General features: G+C 37.7%; 1 protein-coding gene across 1 annotated transcript in view; it reads left to right on the forward strand.

Moving 5' to 3' along the window:
* ANK3 (ankyrin 3, node of Ranvier (ankyrin G)) overlaps positions 1-27,470 on the forward strand; it is a 272,063-nt gene that overhangs the window by 2,502 nt on the left and 242,091 nt on the right. The window contains exons 2-5 of the mRNA XM_011953463.1: positions 18,356-18,457; positions 18,850-18,948; positions 19,126-19,224; positions 26,400-26,498. Coding sequence (XP_011808853.1) covers positions 18,356-18,457; positions 18,850-18,948; positions 19,126-19,224; positions 26,400-26,498 — 399 coding nt within the window. The remainder of the gene's footprint in view (positions 1-18,355; positions 18,458-18,849; positions 18,949-19,125; positions 19,225-26,399; positions 26,499-27,470) is intronic.

Here is a 27,470-nt window from a genome sequence, read left to right on the forward strand (position 1 = left end):
CTATTTTATATATTTTTTTCAGTGATTGATCCACTAATAAATACATATCTAACTGTTGGAGGAATCCCTCATTTTATTGTTGATTTTCACTTAAGAAAATTGTGGGCAAGTAGGGTATTTTCTACAGTCAAACTCAAAAAAAGGAATCACAAAACTTGTCTTTTACTGCTGAGACTATTATAGTGTTTGTTTTGAAATGGAAACTTTTAGTTATATAGTAAATATAATATTTACTTACCAACTAAATTTGTGCTGTGTGACCATATAAAGATGCTACCTCAGGTCAGTTATAAATTTGGATGATAATCAAGTTTCAGTTATCTGTAAGACCAAAAAGAATTTACAATCTAATGTGGTGTCCTTTTGAAGTTATTCTCTTTATAATGTTAAGACATTTTTAGTCACAAAGTAAATATGTTTGCCAACTCTATCCTAATTCTAATGTTTATTTTTTAGATGTTTTATCATGATCCTCAGAATATATTGCAAAACCTAGTAATAAAAATTAAACTGTGTCTTCTAATTGGACTATTGATAAATGTATAATTAGATTATATAGCATAAATTTCAGTGTATTTCAAGAAAATATTCATAGTTACTAATAATCACTTGTTAAGCTTAAGAATCTGTAAGGAATTTAATTCTTCTGTTTTAGGAGTCTCTTTTTACTTTTGTAAGTAAGATTTTTATAAGAATATCTTTGTAGGTATTCAGGATAGCAAACATTTCCAGAGATTAATGTTGGGTAGTGAATGCCATCTTTTTCTTTAGTCGAGTGACAGTGAATGATGGCAACCAGCTTGAAAAGTAGAAGCCAATAACGTTAAAAATTGCTTTTCAGAATCTACATATGTTTCAGCTTTATTTAATCTTGAATTGATTATTTTGTATTCTAACTCAACATGATTTTGATATATTGTAAATTTACATACTTCTGTAATTCAGTGATTGCTGTTGTATTTTGAAAACACTTATATCTGTAAGATAAGATACATTTTTAATACCGCATGCTTTTTTTTTTTTTTTTTTTGAGATGAGGTCTCACTCCGTTGCCCAGACTGGAGTGCACAATCACAGCTCACCATAGCCTTGAAGTCCCAGGTTCAAGCAATCCTCCCACCTCAGCCTCCTGAGTAACTGGGGCTACAGGTGTACACCACCACCCCCAGCTAATTTTTTTTTTTTTTTAGATGAGGTCTCACTCCGTTGCCCAGACTGGAGTGCACAATCACAGCTCACTATAGCCTTGAAGTCCCAGGTTCAAGCAATCCTCCCACCTCAGCCTCCTGAGTAACTGGGGCTACAGGTGTACACCACCACCCCCAGCTAATTTTTGAAATATTTTTTGTAGAGACAGGGTCCCACTATATTCAGCCCAAGTTGATCTCAGACTCTTAGGCTCAAATGATCCCCTCCTCTCAGCCTCCCAAAGTGCTGAGGGATTACAGGCATGACCCACTGCACCCAGCCCTATTGTAGACTTTTAAACACAGACTACGTCTTGCTCATTATTTGATCCCCAAAACCTGGAACATAGTATGTATTCAATAAATACTTGTTAAGGTTTTAAACAAAGCTTCATCTTTGAGAGGTACAGCCTCTCATAATTGTGGCCTTCTAGTCACCAGTTAGTCGTACAAGAGACTATTTTAAAATATTAAAATATTTTTAAAAATTTTTTAAAGGAACATGCTCTAGTTAACTTTCCATTTTAGTGACCAGAATCAGGCTGTCATTTTCCATGTAGAAGTTTCCCAGAACAAAGGATTTGTATCTGTAGTTGTGTTTATCCAACAATGACAAGTTGTCCTTAAGGAATTCTCATGTTGTCTTTCTGGCAGCATCACTTGCAGTGGAATTTGTTGCTTATTTCTCACGTGTCATTTCCAAGGACCTTAAGTGGACATCCTATGGACAGTGTCATCCACTGGGGAAGTGTATTAGTGTCCAAGTATTTGGACCGTGTGGACATAGCCACTTGGAAAGACTCTAGGAGAACTAAAGCAAGGTAGCAGAAAAACAATGAATAGGTACTGATTAGAATGATCCTGGTCTGTACTTTGCAATAGCAGCACTATATTTATTTAGACTTTGTCTTCCTGCTCAGTCATGCCTTTTGCTTAAAGTATTCTCTTTGGAGGTGTTAAGGCTTTGTATCATGAGGTCAATCAAGAACCCTGGGTGTCCCTGAGACCCTCCTAGAGTATCCTGAAGACGGGTATCCTTGACATACTTCAACCAAAACAATATGTACATTAAAGAGATTTTCAGACTCATCAAACAATACCAGTCATCTCATCTTTTTTGTTTGTTTTGGAAAATACGGTTATGTTTCATACGATCCATATTTTAAATTAGCATGTAATAAGATTGCCCTTGTTATTTTAAAATAAATTAATGATTAATTTTTAAATTCTCAGCTTTGTTTTCTAATGTGGTAAATAACAATAGTTATACTCCTCGTAATCAAAAGCTCTTTGAGGCTCCTCAGTGATATTTAGGAGTATAAAGTCGTCTTGAGTAATAAGTTTGAGAACCACTGCTGTAGACAGATCACAGTGTGAGTGTTCTCTGTTTGCTTCCCTTACTTTCTGAAAGCATTGGGCAAATGAGGTCAAATTCCTGGGTTCAGTCCCTGTATGTGTATTTGACTCTCATGCTTGTAATTGTAGCCAAACAAACTAGAACATTAACTTAAGTTTAAAGTGATAATTAATAAAGGATAATGTTAATTGGAGACCAACTGTGTGCCATGCCATTTCTAACTGCTCGGCACGTATTATCTCCTTTAATGTCAACAGCCCTCTGAGTTAAATTTTACTGCTAATTTCATTTTACAGATAGGGAAATTTAACTACAGTGTGTTTAAGTGTCTTGGCCAAAGTCACATCCTTTGTGAATTGCAGATCCAGGTTGTGAACTTAGGCATCCTGGGTCCAGAGTCTGAACTCTGAAATCACTAAACTATGTTGACTTGCCAATAGAAAGTGACATATTAGTGTAGATCTATCTGCAAATACTTAGAAAACACATACTACATAGCTCCTTAAATAGGCGTCTTTGCTACTAGTAACCCTCACAGTACATTTTGGCTGTTAGACTATAACATAACTGAAAGTCACCTTCCATATGTTAACTACTTATAACTACAGATTCCAATGGTTACCTTAACTTTGGGAGAAAGTCTACTCTTACTTGTTTCGTTTTACATCATAAAAAATAACATCCTTCCTTATTTTCTTTACTACATGTTTCCTTCGCACTTCTAGAAAGATTTCTTGTGTGTCTATGTATGTGCTCTTTCTATATTTTGTCCTTTTGTTGTATTTAATGTGAAGCTGTTTGAGCCTCCCAATTCCAAATCTAGTCAAGGAAAAATATAAATGTCACTTACCGATTATTTACGATTCCAAATCAGTCTGTCTATCTGTCTATCTGACTTCTCTAGTGAGCTAAACTTGTTTTTAAAAATGTTTTTTATACATTCAAATGAGAACTTATTTAGCTATATTTTCAGCAAGGGCTCCTAAAATCCCTTTGTTGATTACAGACTTAAGTAAAAAGGAAACATTTTAAGTGAAAAGAACAATAGCATTTTGGTATATTTGTTTTTTAAAAAACCAGCATGAAACCATCCTCCCTGCAAGCCCCCTACCTCCCAAAAAAGGCAGATAGTTTCATGTACCAACAATTCTAGCAAGGCTCCAGCTGCATCAGCTGGTGCACAACATTTTAGGATGATAAATTCAAGAACTCACTAGCTAACGCCTCCTCTCCCTCTGGTGCCGTGGCCTCACCCTTCAATTCCTCTGGGCTTTTAAACCTCAGGCCTCTAATTATCTGACCAGGAAGCTGAAGTCCATGGTATTGTAATTTCCTAGCTGATTCACACCATATAGAGTATATTTATGCATTGCAAGAAAATAGTTATATTTGCAATATTAAGTCTATCCACACTAAAAATCAAGCTATTTATTTCCTGATCTAAAAAAAAAAAAAAAAAAACCTGTTGGGAAAATATTCATCTATTCAAATACTTTCTCTTCTCTCTGCTACCTAGACCAGTTTTAGCTTATCACTGTTTTCAGTTGCTATATATAAAATGTGAATAGTTGCCTGGATTAAATATTTTAGGACTCATGCCAATACCTCCCACATAATAAGGATCCTTAAGCATGAAGGCCTGAAATCCTTGTTCTGATTCATAACATACCAAATAAATGGAAAAATCCCAAACAGTTGTCATGTTTTATATAATCTATCATGTATAATGCCAGAAGTTACTGCTATGTATTTCCTAAGCAGAACATAGCAACATCTCAGTATTATGAGGTACATCTCTAAGGGACTCAGCAGTCTGTTATGGTGGTGGTTGTGTAGTCAAGCTATGCAAAAAACTGGAATTTGTTTTATAAACAAGGATCGCCATGGACTGCCAGATTTTAACTGCATAATACTATCTTGTTTCATTTTATGTTTAATGAAACAAAGTTGTCAGTCATTTGTAGCCATCTTCGTGTGTGAGGAGTGGGTCTAATTCATTCTTGTTCTGTATCATTAGGTGGTAGGAAGAACATTAAAGCCAGGGAACCCAAATTCTATTTTCAGCACTTTCTCTAACTAGTTAATAAAATCACACCTCTTGTTGCTTCAGTTTTCTATCTATTTAATAGAGATGATACAGTGACCGCTGCTTACCCCAAAATATAAGATGTGTATAACAGATAGAGTTGTACATATTTCTTGTTGAATACAAAGCAAATTGTTTATTAAGACTAAGAGTTAATCATTACGGTATCTATGCTTACCAGTTTACTAGTTCAGGCCTATGAACCATGAGTTTATTTAGTAAATGTTGAGGTGAGTCGAGGGCTTGTACGTAAATGACTAATGCTATGGCAAGATGATAAATGAAGGCGCGATGAGATGCATGCCAGCAGATCCCTCCAGGAGAGGGATGTTTAAAGCAGCCACTTTCTCTGGTAAACAAGGAAGAACAGATTATGCATCAAGGATTTCCTAGGCAGCTTGGCTCACAGGAAAGCAAAAGAGAATTTCTTAACCGACATGTTCACGTGGGAAATAATTGAGACAGATGAGCTAGATGAAGCAAAGCAAAAAGAGAGAAGGCGGTGAATGACAGAAAGTTTAGGACCCCAGTGGCTTTATGTTCTTTTGTTCAGCACGCACCTTCTGCCAAACAAATGAAAAATACTTTAGGTGTTTTTGGGAAGGCTGTCATCTAGAACACTTATAGATTACAAACCAACGTTAACTGCTGTTTCATTAAACCAGTGGTTACTATCTTATTTTAACCCAATGGGGAAAAAAATTTCCTGAAATAAGCATGATTACACTTTTCCAAAGGACTAAATCTTCCTTATATTAACATTCCATTAGTGTGTATTAAGAAGGAAAAATAATTCTCCAGGGCTGCTGTATGTTTTGAATTGCCTAGCCCTGAGAATGCTATGGATAGACTTGTTTGTTTGGTTTTTTTCCCCCAAAGCAATGTATTACTATTTCTCTTGTACTTCTTTGTCTCAAGAGCTAACAAGAAACAGGTTCAAACACAACAGAGGTTTCAAAAGAGTCTGGTAATGAATACACCTACAAAACCTACTTATCAGAAATGGTTTCTCCATCTGTGGTTATTTCCCTGGCTTATTTATTTGAATCTTTAGATTTCAGAATAATCAAAGACAAATATTTTATTAATTTTAAGGATGGCCTGGCTCTTCCTGTTGTATAGCTTCACCAAAGTAATGACAAACTCATGCTGCCCTAAAATTTCCTAATGAAATAAAGTTGAATGATTCCTTTTAATTTTAAATTTGAAAAGTATCTTGAGCTGGGCACAGTGGCTCACACTTGTAATCCCAACACTTGGGAGGCCAAGATGGGAGGATTACTTGAGCCCAAAAGTCAAGAACAGCCTGGGTAACATGGCGAAACTCCATCTCTACTGAAAAATACAAAAATTAGTCAGGCGTGGTAATGTGCACTGTAGACCTGGCTATTAGGGAGGTCGAAGTGGGAGGACTGCTTGATCCTGGGAGATGGAGGTTGCAGTGAGCTCCAGCCTGGGTGATAGAGAGAGACTGTCAGGGGGAAAAAAAAAAAAGAAAGAAAGAAAAGTATCTTGGATAAAGGGCTATACTTCTTTTCATATCTTGGGTTAGATACCTTGGCCACAAGAGAACTTTTATTAACACTGCTCCATCTTTGTCGATTTGGAAAATTAAACACTTACCATTAGCAGTGGAAGCATTTGCACATTGTGTAATATCATGGAGCTTTTAGGGCAGGGGGGATCTTGCTTGTCATCTAGTCAAATCATCCTACCAGTTCCTTACATCATTTATAGGTTTCTGCCTAGTACAGCATAATGACTTTGTGTCTGCAGCACAGTAAGATACCTTGCAACTTCTGTAGTCTAAGGAAAATGAAAGTTATGAGTCAAAATAGTTTGAAGTCAAAATAGTTGGCCATAGCCTGGTAGAAATCAAGACAAAATGTTACTATATTGACCTCACATTATTAAGGCACAAATTCTCCTCTCCTGATCCCTATGATTTTATATCCTCTGAGAGAAAAGTGAAACTGGCTTTTTAAGATCTTACTTTATATTATCAGAAAATTTGAGACAAATGCAAATCCTATTTTGCAGCTGAACACAATAAAGTTTACGTTGAGGAATATTAGAAATACCCACCACCCACCAGCACCTGACATGTGTTTTCCCCCCATGGGAAAATTTTTTTTCTTCTCTGTATTTATTTTCATTGCTAATCAGTCTCCAAGAGAATTTTTAGAAGTCTGAATTCTGAGTGAGACAAAATACCCCCAGGGCCTGAATTCTAGATCCCCCTTTTGATGTAAACCAGATCATAGTAGACAGACTGGATGAGGGTATGTTTTATCAGCATATGGCAAGGTAAATCTCTTGAAAACACTGCCTTTACAAAAACAAAAGCCTGCCAGCACTATATTTTTTTAACAGGTTCCCACTCCCCTCTATTTAAAGATAAAGATGGGAATGTTGTTTTGCCTTTCAGCATGAGAGTGGCCACTGTGCACAGACACCCCAGCAGGTTGGAAATGTGCACCAGCAAGGGCCTTTCTGGCACAGGTCCCAGTGTAAAGATGCTAACCATGCCTAACATGTGTTAGGGGACAGTGACCTCATTTTCAGGGATGAACTGAGGTTACTTCCAAGCAAAATCCACGCAAAGGCAGCCTTGTAGCAATCAGAGGGAATCCATGGAGCCAGCCCCTTTTACTTCAGTTGGTTTTGATAGTGATAATTACTAATACAGGCCACCTTTAGAAATTTAGAAGCATTTTTTTAATTGGTTAAGTAACCACCCCCTTTTACTCCTCTTCTGGCGGATTTATGGATGAGAAGTGCTGGTTTATTTCTAATAACTGGATAGCAATTAAGTAAAAAAAGAATAAAAGCTTAATAATCTGAGGTCTTTCCTAACTAAACTGGTTCAAGTTTTTTCTAGCTCTTCCCATGAAAAAGACACATAAAATTCCCCTTTGTTTAAGATCTCCACACCCAAAACACATACTTGAAAAGAATGCATTTGCTGACATAGACCAATCTCTTAAAAAGAGAAATACCAATCTCTTAAAGATCCAAGGTTTTTACTGACAGGCAGCAGATTATAACATGAATGTCACCATTGTTTTCGTTTGTGTAATTGGTTGCATTCTTTTGAAATTGGTGGGAAATTAGATCACCGTGCAAGATATCTATAAAAATATCAATGCACAATATCTTACTCTAAAATAACTGGCAACTGAGTGGTCACAATCGGGATGGCCATGTCCCAGTGATTCAGCTCTAGTCTCATAGGAAAAAAATATCCACCCTTTGGCTCCCCTCTCATGTGCTTGGGCAGAGCTACAGCTCTGTGTCCCACACCAAAGTCTTAAACACAGAAGAATGGGCCTTTCAAGTCATTTGACTCATTTTTTTGTTGGCAGTTATCTTATTCTAAAGAAACACATTTTAGATTTTGAAAACTTCAAGTCCCCTTTCTGGAGAATAACTTTCAAACTCATGTTACTTTGTTCAAAAATTACTTCTCAGTGCTACCAAGCAAAGCCTCTCATCTTTAGTTTCTGGCTATAAAAGTTTGCCTTTGAAAGCAGGGGGCATAAGACTGGGCACTGTGGCTCACACCAACACTTTGGGAGGCTGAAACAGTCAGATCACTTGAGCCTAGGAGTTTGAGACTAGCCTGGGTGACATGCTGAAACCCATGTCTACAAAAAATACAAAAATTAGCCAGGTGTGGTGGTGTGTACCTAAAGTCCCAACTACTTGGAAGGCTGAGGTGGGAGGATCACCTGAGCTACAGCGAGCCGTGATAGTGCCACTGCACTCCAGCCTGGGTGCGAGAGTGAGACCTTGTCTCAAAAAAAGAAAGAAGGAGGGACGGAGAGAGAAAGAGAGGAATGGGGAGGGGAGAGAAAGGGAGGGGAGAAGAAGAAAAAGGGTTGCACAAGCCAGAAACTGTGGATTGCTTGAGCCCGGGAGCTTTAATACAGCCTGGGCAACAGAGCAAGACCCCATCTCTTTGGAAAAAAAAAAAAAAAGGCAGGGCATAGATGAAAAAGGGTCAGGGGAAGTAATTATGAAAGTCCAGAATTTAAAATCTGGCCTTGAGATCTTAATCTTGTATGTGAAATTAAAAGCCTGTCAGTACACCTTCAGAATGCTTCTTTTTTTTTTTTTTAATTTATTTTTTTTTAGAATGCTTCTTATATCACACTGTCTTGTCCATTCCACAGCTAGCCCCCCAGGTCATCTTATCACATTGTCACACACAAACATATTTTCACAGTAACCTACTTCAGTGGCTTTTTCCTTTGGTGAAGGACAACTTAATGTGCCACCAAAGGAGATCGGCTTGAGCTGCATTGATCAAAACATCCCATCTCAGACCAATTGAATCTGAATCCCTTGGCTGTGGCGTGTGTGTGTGTGTGTGTGTGTGTGTGTGTGTGTGTGTGTGTGTGTGTATGTGTTAGTTATTCCTGCCCGGGAGATCCTTGAGGCATGGGGGGGTTGACAACAAGGACCCACAGATCTTATCTCCATTTCCTCCCACACTCAACTCTGATGTCAATTAATTGTGTCAATATATAGCATTAATGATGTCTTTTCACTCCTCAAAACTCTTTATTTCCTCCCAGTATCTTTATGGTGAAGTTAAATCAGATTTATCTGGTGTTCCAAACCTCTTCTGAACCTGTCGTTTTCACCTATTCCCCTCTCCCAGGGGAATCCCCTTTGAGTAGAGATTGTCTGTTCACCATTCCTCAAACCTCTCTGGCTCTTTATTTCTACCTACCTTTTCTTCCTTTTATTCTCACTGACCAAATACCCTGTTGAAATCCTGCCTCCTCCTACCAGCTGTTTTCCTGGCTGTTTCCAGGATGCAGAATTGGCCCTTCCCAGTGAGCTTCTCTGACTTTGTCAACTTCTGTAGGTTCATCTACTATGAATTCAGGCTCCAGTGTGCACAGCTAGATTTTAACGTTATTGAAAGCTGCATCCTCAAGGTGGAGGACAAAGACCTACCTAAAAGAGACTATCATCCATGTTTGTAGGATATGTGATCCTAAGCAGAACAGACCAAGTGCTGTAGGAGTCCAGAGCAAGAAGGGGTCATGCCTAGTGCTTATTAGGGAAAGTAGTAAATACAAAGGGATCTTTGAGCTGGACCCAGAATTTAGTAGGTGAGTCTTTTGGCCAGGGGCGGGGAAGTGAGGAGGGTTGGTGAGCATTACTAGCAGAGCATTAGTGCTATTGCCAATGACCCAGGTGAAGTTGCAGTGCCAGGAAATTATAGGGGGCAGTTGAGGAATAAAAAGATATCTAGGTTGCTTTCAAGATTAGTGTTGATTCATGTTTTGTTTCAGGCTGGAAGTATGTGTTTGGGACAGGTTTTAAAGGGCCTGTGAGCCTATGCCATAGAAGTGGATATTATGGTTTAAAAGCAACAACATTTGAACAAATGAGATATGACATAAAACAGCAATATATGAAACAGATAAGGGTCCACCTATTCGGGGCGAAACTGAAGATAGGCACACAGAACTCTGCTGACTGAACCCTACCCTTGATCTCAGTGTTTCTAAATTTTTGGGCTCCACGGAGCTCAATTGGAAAACCCCTGGTGTTGAGGGAAGAGCCTGGGCTTCTTATCAAGCAGTCTTGCGTTTCATTCCTTGCTGCTTATTTATTAGTTATGTGACCTTACGCAAGCCACTTTATTTTTAAGAAAGTTAGGTTTCTGCTTCTGTAATGAGATTCCTGTTTTGATTGAATACTTAAGAAATAAATGATAATACATGTAAGACATAGTACATAATAATAATACATGTAAAATGCTTAGTGAGGTCCCAGGCATATAGTAGGCACTCATTTAATTGCAGCTATTTTCCTTGTCTTGACTTTCTTTGAACCCTCAGTGACTCTTCATACACTGTTCAGTGCTTCTAGCAGATTCAATTAGTGCCAACTACGACCTCCTGGAGATTTTTTAAATGATCTGGGCATTATATAGCAAGGGCCTGAACTGGCCAGGAAGCAGGATGAATGAGGAAAAAGAAAGCGAGCATATTTTCAGCTGCAGGGAAAGCTAAGAAGTTAGGGAAACAATAAAAGTAAGTCTTTTGAAGTGCATCTTTGAACTAGCATTTTAAAAGTAAGAGGCCTGTAGAGATTTAAATATATATATATATATATGAAAGCAAAAACTGTTTTACTTGGTTGTGTGAATACAGAGTACAGGACACAAAGCCTAGGATTTGCCCAAGGTGGATAGTCTAATAAGAGACCCCACATTAACCTGGGCCCCAAATGGTGAGCCCCCAGTATAAGAATGGACAGGAAAGAAACCCACCATATAGAAGAGACAGGAAAAACACTCCTCTCTCCATTTGTCACCAGATGAAAGGGAAAAAAAATCTGTCCTGAGAATTTGTAACCATAAAGAATCTCTCATATCTATACCAATTTGAGATCTAAATTTATCCGTGTAGTCTTAACAAAAACAAAAACAAAAAACCTCAAGCCAAGCATTTATTTTTAAAGTAATCTTGAGTTGATAGTGCCTCTAGGCAACTGACAGAACCAATCTCAAATTTCTGTTTGGAATATGACAACATTAACCTGGGCATTAAAGAATTACCAAAGATTAGTTTCTAAGGAATATGAGATCACAAGCAACAGTCACAAGCCACAGAAATGTAAATTGGTGCAAGCACTTTGAAATACAGTTAACTAGAAATTAACTAGTAAAGCTGAATAAGCACATACTGAGTGATCCAGCATTTATGATCCTAAGATTTAAAAAGCTCTTGCCCTTATGTACCCCAACTGGTGCCAGAATATTAGTGGCAGTATCTTTCGTAGTGAGTCCAAACTGGAAACAAGACAAACATCCATCAACTCTACAGTGGATAAATACATTGCACTATAATCATATAATGGACTCTTCTACGCTAGCAATTATAAATTACCCACATATTACATGTCAACATGGATGACGCTAAGAAACACAACATTAGACAAACAAAGACAGAATGATACATAATATATAATTTTACTTATATAGAGTACTGAGACTCTTGAGTACTAAGTACTAAGACTAAGTCAATTACATAATATTTAGCCTAAGGAGGGGTACATAAATGTTAAAACTATAAAGAAAGGCATGAGAGTGATTAACTAAAACAGAGGACGCCTTAGGAGAACCACTCAAGAAAGGACTCGTTGGGAGTCTTCAAATCCACTTGTAACTTGCATTCTTGAGTTGAATAGTGGGTACGTGGTTGTTCATCTTATGATTTTTCTTTAAGCTGTTCATATATGTTTTATGTATTTTTAAATGTATGATATGCATCATGATAAATACTTTTTTTAAAAAAAGGAGAAAGAACTAAAAACTCCCTGAGACAGAATATTGAATCAGATGTGTACACATAACTTTCTGGAAGGGGGTTTGAGGGAGAGAGTGGAGTAAAAAAGGTAATCAGAGAGTTACACCAAGACTGCATGCCTGGGTGGCTAGGATAATCTTGGGATGTTTAGATAAAAGCAAGGAAATCTATTGTTCATATTTCTGTCATTAGCATCTGGTTATCTGGTTGCAGGCAGATGCATTATATATCTCAGCACACTTTTGTTGTTGCTGTTGTTGAATGAGGGAATTGTGGGCCATGGAAATGTCTGGGGGTGAGGATGAGCACTATATGGATATGGAGTGCTGGGCTTAGAGAGAGTGGTGGGAGCCATGGAAGTGATTAGGTCACCTAGAAAGAGCATACAGGAAGGAAAGCAATGTGAGTTCTGAACATTTTCGGTGATGGGTTGACGCAGTGAGGCACAGAAGGAAGTGAACAAAGAGATGACAGAAGAAAAGCTCAAGACAAGATTTTCAAGAAAGAGAAGGTGATTGGTACTGTCAAATGGTTCAACATTATAAGAGGAGAAACTTAAAAGTCATGGAACTTGATGACTGAAAGGGCATTGTTGATTTTATACAGAGAGACAGTATTGATGAGTGAGAGAAACTGTATTGTCAGAAGTGCAAATATGAATTCGTATTAAGGATATAAGTCAGTGTGATCCTAAACCAATCTTTCAAAATGTTGGATATTTAAAGAAGAACTTATAAACATCTACTTATTGAGTGCCTAGCTGTGCACTCACATTGTTAATTACTTTACCTGAATTATCTAATTTTATCCTAACAGTAGGTTATTTTATTCCCGTTTGACAGCTGAGAAAACTGAGGTACATATATATTTTCAAAAACTTGCCAAACACTAAGAGGTAGAATAGCTGAAATATAGATTTGGGCTGTGTGATTCCAGTGCTTTAGTTCTTATCTAGTCCACTGTACTGGGAAATAGAGGAGATCATCACTTACAATGGGGTGCTGGGTAGAAAAGTGGAAGAAAACTTTTTTGTATTTTGGGCTTTGTTTTGTTTTCTGTGTTGGTAGGCAGAAGGCAGGGCACCAGTAGAAAAAAGGAATTTGAAGCTTACAGGAAGGATCATCTGACCCTTCACATGGCTCCCAGGTAGCTGGGAAGATGGGGCAACAGGGAAAGATTAGAGAATTGGCACATCAAGTACAAAGAGGATCCTGAGATTCCCCTCGCCCCCCAGAAAGGTTTAGAAGCAAAGGAGCAGAGCTATGTTATGTACTTACTGGGTCTCCAGTCTGCATTTTTTCAGATGATCCCCTGTTAGCCGGATCTTGAGTCTCATAATAAACTGAATGAGGAAATTCTGATCCATGGAAGATAACCTGAAAGTGCCTAAAATAGTTAATTCAATGGATGGATAGACAAATGGATGGACTGATGGAAAATGAATGAATGAATGAGCTAAGAATTCTCATTTGGAATAGACCAAACATGTAAACTCTTTCTTAGAATGCTGATTAACAGCCTAGACTCCAGAGCCAGACTGAGTTTGCATCCCTGCCATCCACAAGCTCTGTGTCCCTGGGAAAGTCACTCATCCTGCAGCTCAATTTTCTTATCTACGAAATGGAGCTAGTAATAGTACCTACTTGTGTTAGTTTGCTAGGGCTGACGTAGTAAACCACCACAAACCGGGTGGCTTAAAATAACCGAAATGTATTCTCTTGCAGTTCTGGAGGCCAGAAGTCCAAAATCAAGGTATTAGTAGAATCACACTTCCTCTAGAGACACTACGGGAGAATTCTTCCTTGCCTCTTCCCACTTCTGGTGGTCCTTGCCTTGAGGTAGCATTAACTCAAGTCTCTGCCGCTTTCTTCACTTGGCCATCATCTCTCTTCTGTGTCCATGTGACTTCTCTTCTTATAAGGTCACCAGTCATTGGATTTTGGGTCCATTCTAATCCTGTATGACCTCTTCTTAACTAATAGTATCTGCAAAGATTGTATTTCCAAATATGCTCATGTTCTGAGGTTCATAATGAACATCGATCTTGGGGAGACACCATTCAACCCACTCCATTACTTAATGGAACTGTTATAAGGATTACATAAATTAATATAAGGACTTATAAAATTAATACATATTAAGTGATGAATAATATAATTAAGTTAATATTAAGTGCCTGTAATCATGTCTAACTTATAGCCAAAAGTATGAAGTATTACCGATGTTGGCACTCTGAAAATGCTTATTCTTTCCAATAACTGCTTTCTGTTGAATAATATCAATATTCCACTGCCAGTAAAGATGCTGAGTTACTAGATTAATTCATAATAGTGCTTGACTCTATCCCTGAAGCTATTTCCTTGAAAAACATACATGATTCATATTTCTAGTAAAATGACTAAGTAGACAGGATATTAAATGGTAACAAAATAAGCTTCCATTTTCCAAATTCCTCAGATTTTGCTCACCCAGAGGAAAAAAAGTGTTGAACAACCTGTTCATATTCATTTTTGTGCAACTAATTCCTTAGGCAGTGGCTTTGTCTGTGTGACTTTCCATGTGGCGGAGCCCAACGTGTCTTTGAACCTAATTTCCTCCATAGTAGTTTGTTGTTTTTGGATGCATCTTAGATATAGCATCAAAAGAGACATTGTTTTGATACAAGATTATCAAAAGGTTAGAAAAACAAGCTATAGACTGTGTTAAGGGTAAGTCCTAGTTATTCCATGAAATGATGGCAATGAGATACAACCCACTGATACTGAGTCTAGTACAAAATACTGTGTTTTTTACATGAAGGATATAAACAACAATGCATAAGTATTACATACTCTCTATGGGAAAAATTGGGGGGAAAATGGTTAAGAACCCAATATTTTCCCTGCCACTTATGCAAGGTTATTTTAGAGGAGAGAGAGTAAGAAGCTGTGAAATGAAAGCAAATAATTCATTATTTGTACCACATTTATTTTGTTCACCAGTGTGTATCCAGATATTGACACAATGACTAACACATAGTCGACATTCAACAAATATTTGAGGAAGGAAGATATGGCATATTGCTTGCCGGTGGCTAAGAGTAAAAGGAAGAACTTATTGGGGGCTTTATAATGTCACTTCCTAAGATGTAAATTTTCTTCAGGGCAGTCGTCATTCCCCTCTTCTTGCTTTTTCTCTACCTTTTCCCCCTTTTTATTTGAAGTGTATGGTTGTTATGGTTTTGGTGTGGTAAGCATGTTGGTATGTAACAGAGCCAAGGAAAGTGAAGAAAATTAATTTCTGTTTTTGCTTGTACTTCCTAAAATTCTGAGGCGGTCAGTTAGCTATCTCAGAGAATTGTTTGATATCAGGATTATTGAATGAAATAGATATAATGAAGGCGTCCACCAGAGAATTTGTATCAGTAGAGCAGGAATTCTTAAATGGAAGTTCACGAGCAGGCTTAGCGCTCCTGAGCCACATGAAATTATGTGCAAATTGTGTATGCAGATGTAGATTTGGTGTGGGTATGTGCAATTGTTGAAAACAGATAATTCGTTCACCATCCTTTATTAGTCTCGGAAGAATCCAGATCCCAAATAGGTAGAGAACCACTGAATTCAAAGATTTGTTTTATACTGATTTTGTTTTGTTTTAGAGGTTTGGATGGGAAAATTCTGAGGAAACTTGAGAAAAAATTGGACAGTGTTCGGAATTATTAAATCTTTCCAGATAAGGGATCAATTCAAACGCTTTTCTTCTTGAATTACAACACCTCTTTTTTAACTTCTTTAGCTGCTGTTGTTATGTACTCCACGTTGGAGTTTGGGATGCTTAACTCACAGTTGTTATCTCTGGCAGTTGAAATATCCAGGCAGACTGATGTCATTTGTTCCCAGAACGGCATCAGAGCCCTTCTGGGCAAATTCACTGATAAGTCATTGAACAGGCACAAAGAAGATGATATTTTATGGTGCAATGAGCCATCCTTGCGTAGCTAATTTAGTTCTAACTGAACTTATAAACAAAAAACTAACCTCTAAATAGTGAACCTCTTTAAAAACTGCATTCTGTTTTTCTTTAAATCCCTGGAAACTTTGATTTGTCCTTTGTTTAACTTGAACTTTTATCTCTTATCATCTGCCTAAACCTCTGCTGATTAAATGATTTTCATGCTTATCTCAAATTCCAATTTTATGTTATTTTAAGTAATAGCTATGTGTGCTCTCAGACACCTGACTCGGTGACTTAGTTTATCTGGTATTCACCTTTGTATCTATCAGATTCTCAACTTAAACTGCTGCTGCTACTGCTAATAAAGGCTCCTGTATTATTCCAGGTGATAATTTGATTAATAGTTATTTCCACCCAATTTACTTGTTTGTTGATTCGTTCATTCCCAAAACACTTATAGGCACTTGCTATATGCCAAGAATGCTTCCAGATGCAGGGGAAACAGTAAGATGAATATTACACATGGAGTCACATTGCCTTGTGCTGTGTCAAGGCTTGTGGCAACCCAAACAGGCCAAAGAGTTAAGCCTCCTTAAGCGTACGATCTTTATGTAAGTTGGGTTACTGTTTATTTAAAGCAGTGGTTCTCAACTAGGAAGACTTTGCCGCCCTCCCCCAAGGGACATTTGGCAATTCTGGAGACACTTTTAGTTATCACAAATAGGGGATACCACTGGCACCTGGTCAGTAGAAAATGCTGGTAAACATTGGACAATGAACAGGACAGTCCCCTACAGCAAAGAATTATTCAGATCAAAATGCCAATACTGCTGAGGCTGAGAAGCCTCAATTTAGAGGCACAGTGGTGATTGAGAGAGGCTCACTACTGTAAAAGAGAAGGGGGCAGGTGACTCCAGAGGCAGTGGCCTCGCCTCTGAGGTTCTGAGCAAGTTGACTCTTAGTGAATGGACCCACACTGGAACCAAAGACCCTTCTGAGGGGTAGAATTTTCTTCTTCTCAATTACATTTCCATGAAAGAATTAGCATTCCTGTCTTAAAGACGGGCATCTTGGCTGCTTTCCAGTTGCCTGCTCCTTAATCTGCCTCCTCTGCATATTCTGAAGAGGCTGATAATTTAGGGTGGAGGAAGGACAGGTATACCAAAATCTGTGATGTTGTGTGGTAAATACAAAGAGAGTCCAATGAAATTAATACTGGGAGCACTGAGAAACTCAACTCCACCTGGGGGGTCTGGGCAGGCTTCACAGATGAGGCGGCATTTGAACAAAGTCTTTGAAGGCAGCGTTTACCATATGGCTGATAGAAGACACTTTTCTCTTTTAAGCCATACCCTGCATGATTGCATTGATAACTGGTGACAAGATGTATTTGGCTGCTGTTTCAGTAAAACCTGCTTTTGTGTTGTACTGTATTAAGCAATACTTCTTTATGAATTTTGCAGGCCCAGCTTTGCAGTGTCTTTCCCTTCACCATCTTTCTATCAAAGATTTCAATAGTAGGTGGTTTCAACTATGAAATTATAGATGTGAGAGTTTAGCAGTAGTTAAAAGTTGCAAGCTTTCAGTGAGTGAATTACATGTCTTGTAGTTTTAAAATTTTATATATATTTCTTCCTTTCTGCTGCTGCTCCAAACATACAGCTATGTACTGTAGGAAAATCCGGTAGAACATCATTGCCTGCAAATTTCTGTTAGACTATTAAGTACAACATAAAATGGGTTAAGCATGGTGGCTCATGCCTATAATCCCAACACTTTCGGAGGCCAAGGTGGGAGGATTGCTTGAGGCCAGGAGTTCAAGACCAGCCTGGGAACATAGCGAGACCCCTGTCTCTAAAAACTAAAAAAGTAGCCTGGCATGGTGGCGCATGTCTATAGTCTCAGCTACTCAGGAGGTTGAGGCCAAGGATCACTTGAGCCCAGGAGTTCGAGGCTGCAGTGAGCTGTGATTGTACCACTGCACTCCAGCTGGAGCAACTGAGTAAGACCCTGCCTCTAAGAAGAAGAAGAAGAATGCCATTTTGAATCTATTAATTGAAAAAATTGCTATGGTAGATATGGATAAAAGGAATAGATGTTACATTTCTGCTACAAGAAAATAGTGAGGTCTTCATAATGTAATTATCGATAACTTACAGAATTTCTCTTTTCCCTCTGGAAATTGTGTGTTGATTTAAGGTGCCTGTACATTACAGGAAATTTTCTCCCTCAATTCGGAATGAACTCTGACATCACACAAGGGATAACATTGTACCCCTGAAGCTAACTTCTAAAAAATGAGTCCTTTTCTTGGTTCTTTTTACAAAGAACTTTTATTCATATTTTCATTGTTAGAAATAAGAGTTCAATTATTTTAGTTTGGGCTTTAAGCTGGATAGTTTATAAACATGCATATTAGCTTCTTTTTTCATCAAAATGTTTTTCTTTTCCATTTTAGTCTGATGCCAATGCAAGTTACTTAAGAGCAGCGAGAGCTGGACACCTCGAAAAGGCCCTCGACTACATAAAAAATGGAGTTGACATCAACATTTGCAATCAGGTTAGTTGGAGTTATTATTGAATTTTTTACTTAAAATTCTAAAAATCCAGACTTCAAAGTCCTTAAAGACTTTATTTTTTTGCGAGGTTTTTTTTTTCCGTTGAATTTTATCAGCTTGTCATTGTCAAATTATTCCCTGTTAGAGGAACATTTAGAAATGTCAGCATATGTCCCTTAATAATTAATTTCTAAAATTTAGTAAACAGTGATAACAGAACAACCCATCTAGTTTTCAAGTACTTTGATTCCTAATTCAAGATTCAAGTTCCTGCACTGCACACATGCAAGTGGTCATCAGGTGGGACATTATAATAGCTCAGGAGTCCTTGGTAGACTGTTTACTGCTCTATTTTCAGCCTGCTGAGTAAAGCTTTTCCTTTACTTTTAATCAGAATGGGTTGAACGCTCTCCATCTTGCTTCCAAAGAAGGCCATGTAGAAGTTGTTTCTGAGCTGCTACAGAGAGAAGCCAATGTGGACGCAGCTACAAAGGTCAGTATCACATATCTAATGCTTTTTGTACCACTCACCATGGTCTACGAGGATTCAGCCCTCAGTAAGAATGGGGGCACAATTCTCATAAGATATTTGTCAAATGTGTTCTTTTTGGGAAGAACAGAAAAATTCAAAAGGTCGATGAGTTGATAAATCTTGACTTTCATTTCACAGAAAGGAAACACAGCATTGCACATCGCGTCTTTGGCTGGGCAAGCAGAGGTGGTAAAAGTCTTGGTTACAAATGGAGCCAATGTCAATGCACAATCTCAGGTAAGTCTACAACTCCATGCCATAGACATTTTGTTATCATTTACAAACAATGTTCTTTGGGTCAGGTGCCTGCTTAGTTCACATGTCCTCTAAGAACACAATATTTAAGAACTGTATTTAAAAAGTTATATTATTGCACACTTTGGAAGGCAAAGGTGGGCAAATCACTTGAGGCCAGGAGTTTGAGACCAGCCTGGCCAACATAGTGAAACCCTGTCTCTACTAAAAATACAAAAAAATTAGCCTGGCGTCATGGCACATGCCTGTAATCCCAGCTACTTGGGAGGCTGAGGCGTGAGAGTCACTTGTACCCGGGAGGCGGAGGTTGCAGTGAGCCGAGATTGCACCACTACACTCCGGCCTGGGTGACAGAGCAAGACTGTGTTTCAAAAAAAAAAGTTAAATTATTGCAGATTATTTAAATTCATGTGTGTTTTCATTTGTTTTATATATATATATGATATTATATATATATATATATATAGGAGTAATAACGTTTTTCCAGAAAGGAATGATGTAAAATTGAATAGCAGCAAGTATGGTACTTTGAGGGAGATACAGACCAGCTTACTACAATAGAAGCATCATGCTTTTAAATGGATGTTTTTCAAAATACCCCAATAACATTTTACTGAAATATGGCTAGGTAGTTTTAAGCTCTGAGATAGTGGGAAAATTCTTTAATCCATTTTCATTTATTTTATTATTTTCTCAAGGGAGGAAAAAAATCAACCTCCTACTTTCAAACATCACATCCATTATTGACTAATGCTTAGACTAGCCATAGTTTTGAACTGGCTTGGCAATGTTTGGGGGAAGCTGCAGTTGAAATAAAATCCTAATCAGTTCTAATTTCAATTTGTGCGCATTCCACACTCATGATGCAGTAAGAGAAAAGAACATGTGAAATTCCCTGTTACTTACAGTTGTGCTTGGAATTACCAGCCACACATGGCACAGCAAAGCATTTCCCCCTTCATCCGAACACCTGCCCTCATATGCCTTCTGAACTGCATTGTTCTGTGGATGGAATAAGTAATGACATGACCTTGCAGAGGAATGGAGTTTCTATGATAATTCCTGGTAACAACTCTTCAGTGGGAACTGTTATAAAGAGTAACAAGCAATGATGTCAACTCCATTTAGGAAGCAGCACATAAAACAGTACAGAAATATTAATACTCAAGACAGACAGCATCTCTGTTGACATGAGATTTTAACCTGTAAGCAATATTTAATAGCCAACACAAAACAGTGTGAAAAGAGCCCCTTACTCTTCTTTACTACAGAAATTCTCCTTATCTTAAACATAAAAATGACATTGGGCAATATCAAGTTCTCATCTTATAAACCAAGGTTCTATAAACTAGGAATTTGTAGATTTTAAAATAATTTTTGTCAATGCCTTGATCTTAGGTCTTAACAAGTTAACTCTTTCTTTTAGTACTTAACATTCCAGTAATCGTTTAGTCCTACTCTAAGAAAGAAATTGAATTGACTAAATTGTGATTATAAAGAATTCTATTAAGTCCTTAATACTTTATACTGGATATACAACAATGATTAACAATGTTTGCTGTTGAAAAATCTCAAACTGCACAGTCAAATGACATCCCCTGCTCTTCCCTCCTTTGCTGTCGTTGTAATATAAAATACCAACTGAATTTATAAAGAAGCAAAGTCTGTTTCCAATAATATTTTAACTACCAAAGTGTTTTAAATGAACAGATTTTCTTAGTGGCGTTTGCAAAGGTAAGACCCTTTAGGTTAGCTAGTGCCTCCTTGGTCTTCCTGGGTACTCTGATATTCCCTATGGCGGGAAAGTCGGATCCTGACAAAGTTAGACAGTACAAGTATGGGACTTTGGATGTGGTTCAGCTTGAGCCTCTGTGACCTTATATTGCACCTCTAATCTAACTGACCTTCACGAAAATTAGTAACATATATGAATCAATGCAAATCTTTCACCATGCCCTTAACATCTTAATTAAGAACAGCACTTTGTGATGTGCAAAGGCTGACCATAGAAAATTAGAATGAATAGAAAAATTTCATAGATGAAATTTAAGCCCTTTTCCAAATGAAGTCATAGGAATACTTATTATTTTATTTTGATGTGTATTAGACAGCATGCCTCAGTACTATCTACAAAATTATAAGTCTGCAGATTTGCATGCTTATAATAGCACCACTATAAACATTCAGAGCAGAAGGTATTGAATATATTGGATAAAATCAGACTTCAAATAGCATACTCATTCCATCTTAAGCTGCTCTGCCTTTTGAGAATTTAATCTGTTGTTGCTACAGAAAAGAAAATGCAAATTGGGCACCCATATATTCCTTTTTAGCTAGCTTTGTTTTGGAAATGTTCTAAGTTAGGAATTATAAAAACAGTGGTGTACTTTTTCCTCTTATTTTGAAATCTGACCATTCTCCAACCCATGTGTTATTTCACAGCAAACAATTATGGCTCTAGGTTGTCTAATGACAACACATTGAGTTAATGGTGCCTCAACCTCTTTGAGCTAGGGAGTGTTGGCCATATTTTTGTTCACTCTTTCCAAAGGACACTTCTGATTTTCTCTCTAGAATCATAAGTAAATGGTATGTATGGGTTCTCGTGTCTTGACCATTTCTTGAAAGATAAAATTTGTAATTTGGGGTGTTACTTGAATTATGGGAACAGAAACTAACTTAAGCACAAGAGGGAATTTGTTGGAATTAGTTGAGGAACACAGAGAATGGAAAGCTAAAGAAGCTTTCAGAAAGCTTTGGAAACCGATAGCTGGAGCGGAGAGTGGGAGAACATAGCGAGAAGCAAGAGAGTAGGATTGCTTTGACCTGGTTCCTGCAGGTCAATCAAAGCTGGAGAGGGAGAATCAAGGGTGGACCTAAAAGAGAAAATAGAAGATAGCCTGCATGTGTGTCTACCCTGTGATTAATGAAGGGCAAGCTTCTTTGCCTCAGTCCATTCCAGGACAAGTCCTACCTGCATAATGGGGAATAGGTAATTCTCTGAAAGAAAATAGGGGTGACATTGTCCTGAAGGGGAAATGGATGTGTGGGCACTGATGACCAAAACTAAAGCAAAATAAAACAAACACCCATGCGCTACAAATGACTACTATAAAATTGAAATTTCCACCATGAAACACTCACCAAAAATATTTTATCAATATAGATAGCAGAAATAGCATAAGAAGGTCCAGGACAGTGTTCATGCCTGCAATTTTAGCACTTTGAGAGGCCAAAGCAGGAGGATCACTTGAGGCCAGAGTTTGAGACTAGCCTCAGCAACATAGTGAGACCCTATCTCCAGAAAAATAAAAATAAAAAGCCAGACGTGGTAGTGCATTCCCATAGCCCTAGCTACTCAGGAAGCTAAGGGTGGAGGATCACTTGAGCCCACATTAAGGCTGCAGTGAGCTATAATCACACCACTACACAACAGGGTGGGCAATAAGAGCAAGGCCCTATCTGTACTGGTCTGTTCTCATGCTGCTAATAAAGACATACCGGAGACTGGGTAATTTATAAAGGGAAGAGGTTTAATTGACTCATACTTCCACATGGCTGGGAAGGCCTCACAATCATGGCGGAAAACAAATAAGGAGCAAAGTCACGTTTTACATGGTGGCAGGCAAGAGAGCTTGTGCAGGGAAACTCCTATTGATAAAACCATCAGATCTCATGAGACTTATTCACTACCACAAGAACAGTATGGGGGAAACCGCCTCCATGATTATCACCACCTGGCCCTACCCTTGATACCTGGGGATTATTACAATTCAAGGTGAGATTTGGGTGGCGACACAGCCAAACCATATCACTATCTCTTAAAAAAAAATGAAAGAAATAGCATCAGACCATTCAAGGACAGATATTTTATGATTCTGTATATATAGAATACCCAGAATAGGCAAAACTGTAGAGACAGAAAGTGCATTAGTGGTTACTAGGGGGAAATGGGGAGTGATTACTAAGGCATGTAGGGCTTCTTTTTGGGGCGATGAAAATATTCTAGAATTAGATAGTGGGAAATGTTGCCCAATTTTATGAATATACTTAAAGCCACTAAGTTGTACACTTTAAAAAGGTGAGCTTTATGATATGCAAATTATGTATCAATAAAAAATATTTTTAAAATCAAAAAACAAGCAAGTACGTAACCATTCAGAAAATGACCAACTTTCAGGTAATAATCTTAGGATGGCAAGCACTTGAAAAGAAGGTGGAAGGCTATTGTGGAAAAGGAAAACAATTACAGGGCTGCATCTTGCTGTGGCTCTTGTCTGCAAATATTTCTAAGTAGTCCTAATTCTGTGCATCTCAGTGTCTGTCATTGCAAAGCAGGGCATGTGGAATGATTTCAGAGTTGTGCCTCTTAAGAATAATTCTCGAGAAGTTCCAGGTCTGTAAGAAAGCATTACCTTAAAACCCAGTGCCTGAGTCTGGGCTTTCTTCATGGATCCTGAAATGGTTGGTTCTGGAAGGAAACTGTGAGAACAGTGGACACTCACTGCAGCCAGACATGTGTGGATAGACTAGTGTTTCTTAGGCGATCTTGGACCACAGCAAACCTCTATCCCGAAGTTGAGAACGAACTGGCATTACTTGTCTTGACATAAATATCTTGTTGATATTCATGTCTGAGAGAAAAATGCTTATTTTGGAATTAAAAAAAAAAAGGCTGGGTGTGGTGTCTCACGCCTGTAATCCCAACACTTTGGGAGGCCGAGGCAGGCGGATCATGAGGTCAGGAGATCAAGGCCATCCTGGCCAACATGTTGAAACCCCACCTCTACTAAAAATACAAAAATTAGCTGGACGTCGTGGTGGGCACCTGTAGTCCCAGCTACTTGGGAGGCTGAGGCAGGAAAATCTCTTGAACCTGTTAGGTGGAGGTTGCAGTGTGCCAAGATTTCACCACTGCACTCCAGCCTGGGCGACAGAGCGAGACACTGTCTCAAAAGCAAAAACAAAAAACAAAATTTCTAAAACTCTGAACCTGCCCTCTGGAAGTTTCGGCTTTCAGAGAGTGCACTTGATGAGGGGAGATAAGACACTTAGTTTAGCTATGAGAAAAATCCATACTGGTTTTGACTTTCTTTTATTTTCTTTTTTGTTTTGTTGCTTAAAGAATGTTTAAATTAACTAAGGATATAATGATCTTTTATTTTAGTCCAATTAGATAATGAGAAAATAGCAGTATGATGAGGGTAATCCTATACTCCCTTTCGTTTCACTCATAGCATCATAGCGCTGGGAGGAGGGACAAAGATAAAAGACACACGGACCTATGTGCGTGCACGCACACACACACACACACACACACCCCACAGTGTTCCAAGTACTCCATGCTTCATGTTTAAATGTGGTAGAATCTTTCATGATAAAACAGAGTAACAGCAGCCTCCAGAGATATTATCAGATAGACAATTTAAAAGGAAGATTGAATGTGATGTTGCATTCCACTGCCTCTAATTTTGTGTTTCTAATCTTGAGCTTGGCAACTAGATCACCTAACTTGTTACAATTCTGTGCCAAATAGAGGAAGTAGAATAGAGGAACTCTCTGATAAGTACATAGCCATGGTGGATTTGTTATGTGACATCACATTTATCTGCTGAAGGATCTTTTAAACTTACTTTGTAATTCTCAGTTAGAAGCCAAAAGCAGTGTGTTTACCAGAGGCTGAACTTATGGATAAGCAAGGTAATTGTATAGTAGTTGATATTTATAATAGTGAACCTAAACCTTTTGAATCACAAAAGGTTGAATATTTGGTAACATTGTCATTTAGAATATATTTACTTTTATTCTTTGAAATTGTATAATGTATACAATAAAATTTTTAGGACATTCAGTTAAATAGAACTACATTCTGAAAAGCATATTCAAAAAGAATTTACTGGCTGGGTACGGTGGCTCACACCTGTAATCGAGCACCTTGGGAGGCCAAGGCAGGCAGATGACTTGAGCCCAGGAGTTCAAGACCATACTGGGTGACACAGGGAGACCCAGTCTCTATAAAAAATAAAAATAAATTCGCCAGGTGTGGCAGTGTATGCCTGAAGCCCCAGCTGCTTGGGAAGCTGAGGCAGAAGGATCATTTGAGCCCAGGAGATTAAGGCTGCAGTTAACTGTGATGGCACCACTGCACTCCATTGTTTTTGGTTTTTTATTATTGTTTTGACACAGAGCAATGGAGCGAGACCCTATCTCAAAATAATAATAATAAAACAATTTATAGTTTGAAAATTGTTCGATGCTTATATCTTGCAATAAGATTTTAAAATAGTATAGTATTTCATAGATATGAAATACATTCTTCTAGAGAACAAATGTATATGCAACATATTTTTAACAGGAAACTTAAGATGTAATATGTATATTAATTCGCTCAAATCCAAATTCTTTGAGCATTGATGCACATTTCAGAGAGGCGCACACACACACACACAAACTAAATATACATGCATATGTATGTATGTATAATATGAATGCATATATGTATTCTGAACATAAAACTATCTTGACAAAAAATACAAAGGAAGGAGACCTACAAAAAACAGACTATGAATTAGATTGAATCATACCATTAGGCAAATTGGCATTTCTGTTTTGCTCTAAAAGACCACATCTGTGGTAACTTTGAAGCTATTTGAGATTAATATAAATTCCTCCCTGAACTAGTTTCAACTAGTTCAGATGCTTACTTTTGTGTGAAAATACTACATGTTTATTTAAAACAGATAATTGATGCTTGGGAGCTACAATGACTAAATGTGTTTTTCTTCATATTCTCATAGCATCTAGTAAAATACTTGCTCATGGCAGGCTCTCAGTAAGTGGTTGATGACTAAGTGAGTGGACTTATTTATTTAAACTGGGTAAATTGCTTTGAATTATACTTGGACTATTAACTATGAACTATTAACTATGATCTATACTCAAATTATGATTTATGAAATATAATTTTGAATTACACAGATTAGGAATTTAGCTTAAGCTATGGTGCTTGGGTTTTCTAATAAATATTTATGTCTATATGCAAGTATCATTAAAGTTATTGTATGTGAGCGCTTCTTGGAGCACAAATCATGAGTACCATGGAAAAATAGATTGTCTCTGGAAGACTGCAGACAAACATTTTTTTTCTTATTTTTCAGAATGGTTTCACGCCATTGTATATGGCAGCCCAGGAAAATCACCTGGAAGTTGTCAAGTTTCTTCTTGACAACGGTGCAAGTCAGAGCCTAGCCACAGAGGTAAGACACTGTTTTGTTCCTGTGGGTAAGTTCACATATTTACAGGGCATTTTGAAAACCTGGAGTTGTGAATTTGTCCTACTAGTATTTCAACTGAAGTTTTATATTTTATATTAATGTGTGGGTTCGTTAAGTTTTATGAAATACACTACTATAAGTCTACTTTTAATCTTTAAAAATCTTCTGTTGCATAGATACCCTTTCTGCTCTTAAATGCCCGATTCTATGCTATAATTATGCTATTATTTAAGTATTTTACATATTTACTTGAGAATTCTTTTCTGGCTGTTACAGTTTTGCCGTATAGGCAAAGGCAATCATTGTTTTGAAATAACTGGTGGGAACTATCTTTTCAATAAAACATTAGCTTTACATTGTTTCTCCAAATTTAAGTTAACCGAATTATAATGATTGAATTTATATAGTTTTTAAGTTAACTAATTAGACTTAATTCATACTTATAAATAAAACTATTATACTTTTTTGGAGTCTTGCTCTGTTACTTTGGCTGGAGTGCAATGGTATAATCTCAGCTCACTGCAACCTCCGCCTCCTGGGTTCAAGCGATTATCCTGCCTCAGCCTCCCTAGTAGCTGGGATTACAGGTGCCCGCCACCACACCCAGCTAATTTTTGTGTTTTTAGTAGAGGTGAGGTTTCACCATCTTGGCCAGGCTGGTCTTGAACTCCTGACCTTGTGATCCACCCGCCTTGGCCTCCCAAAGTGCTGGGATTACAGGTGTGAGCCACCATGCCCAGCCAAAACTATGACACATTTTTAAGTATTAAATAGATGTGGTATTTGAAGAAAAAAAATCTTTGCAGTCTAGAAGAATTATTTAAAAATAGAAAGTTGTTTAGGCTATTGGTACTGTCCTAGGTAATATTGTCTATTTTTTAAACTAATCTGGATGGAAGACTAGAGTCACTTAAGCATGTCACCAGAAATCTATTGCTAATAATAGAGGATCAA

This window comes from Colobus angolensis, unplaced genomic scaffold (genome assembly GCF_000951035.1).
Source record: "Colobus angolensis palliatus isolate OR3802 unplaced genomic scaffold, Cang.pa_1.0 Scaffold361, whole genome shotgun sequence".
NCBI lineage: Eukaryota > Metazoa > Chordata > Mammalia > Primates > Cercopithecidae > Colobus > Colobus angolensis.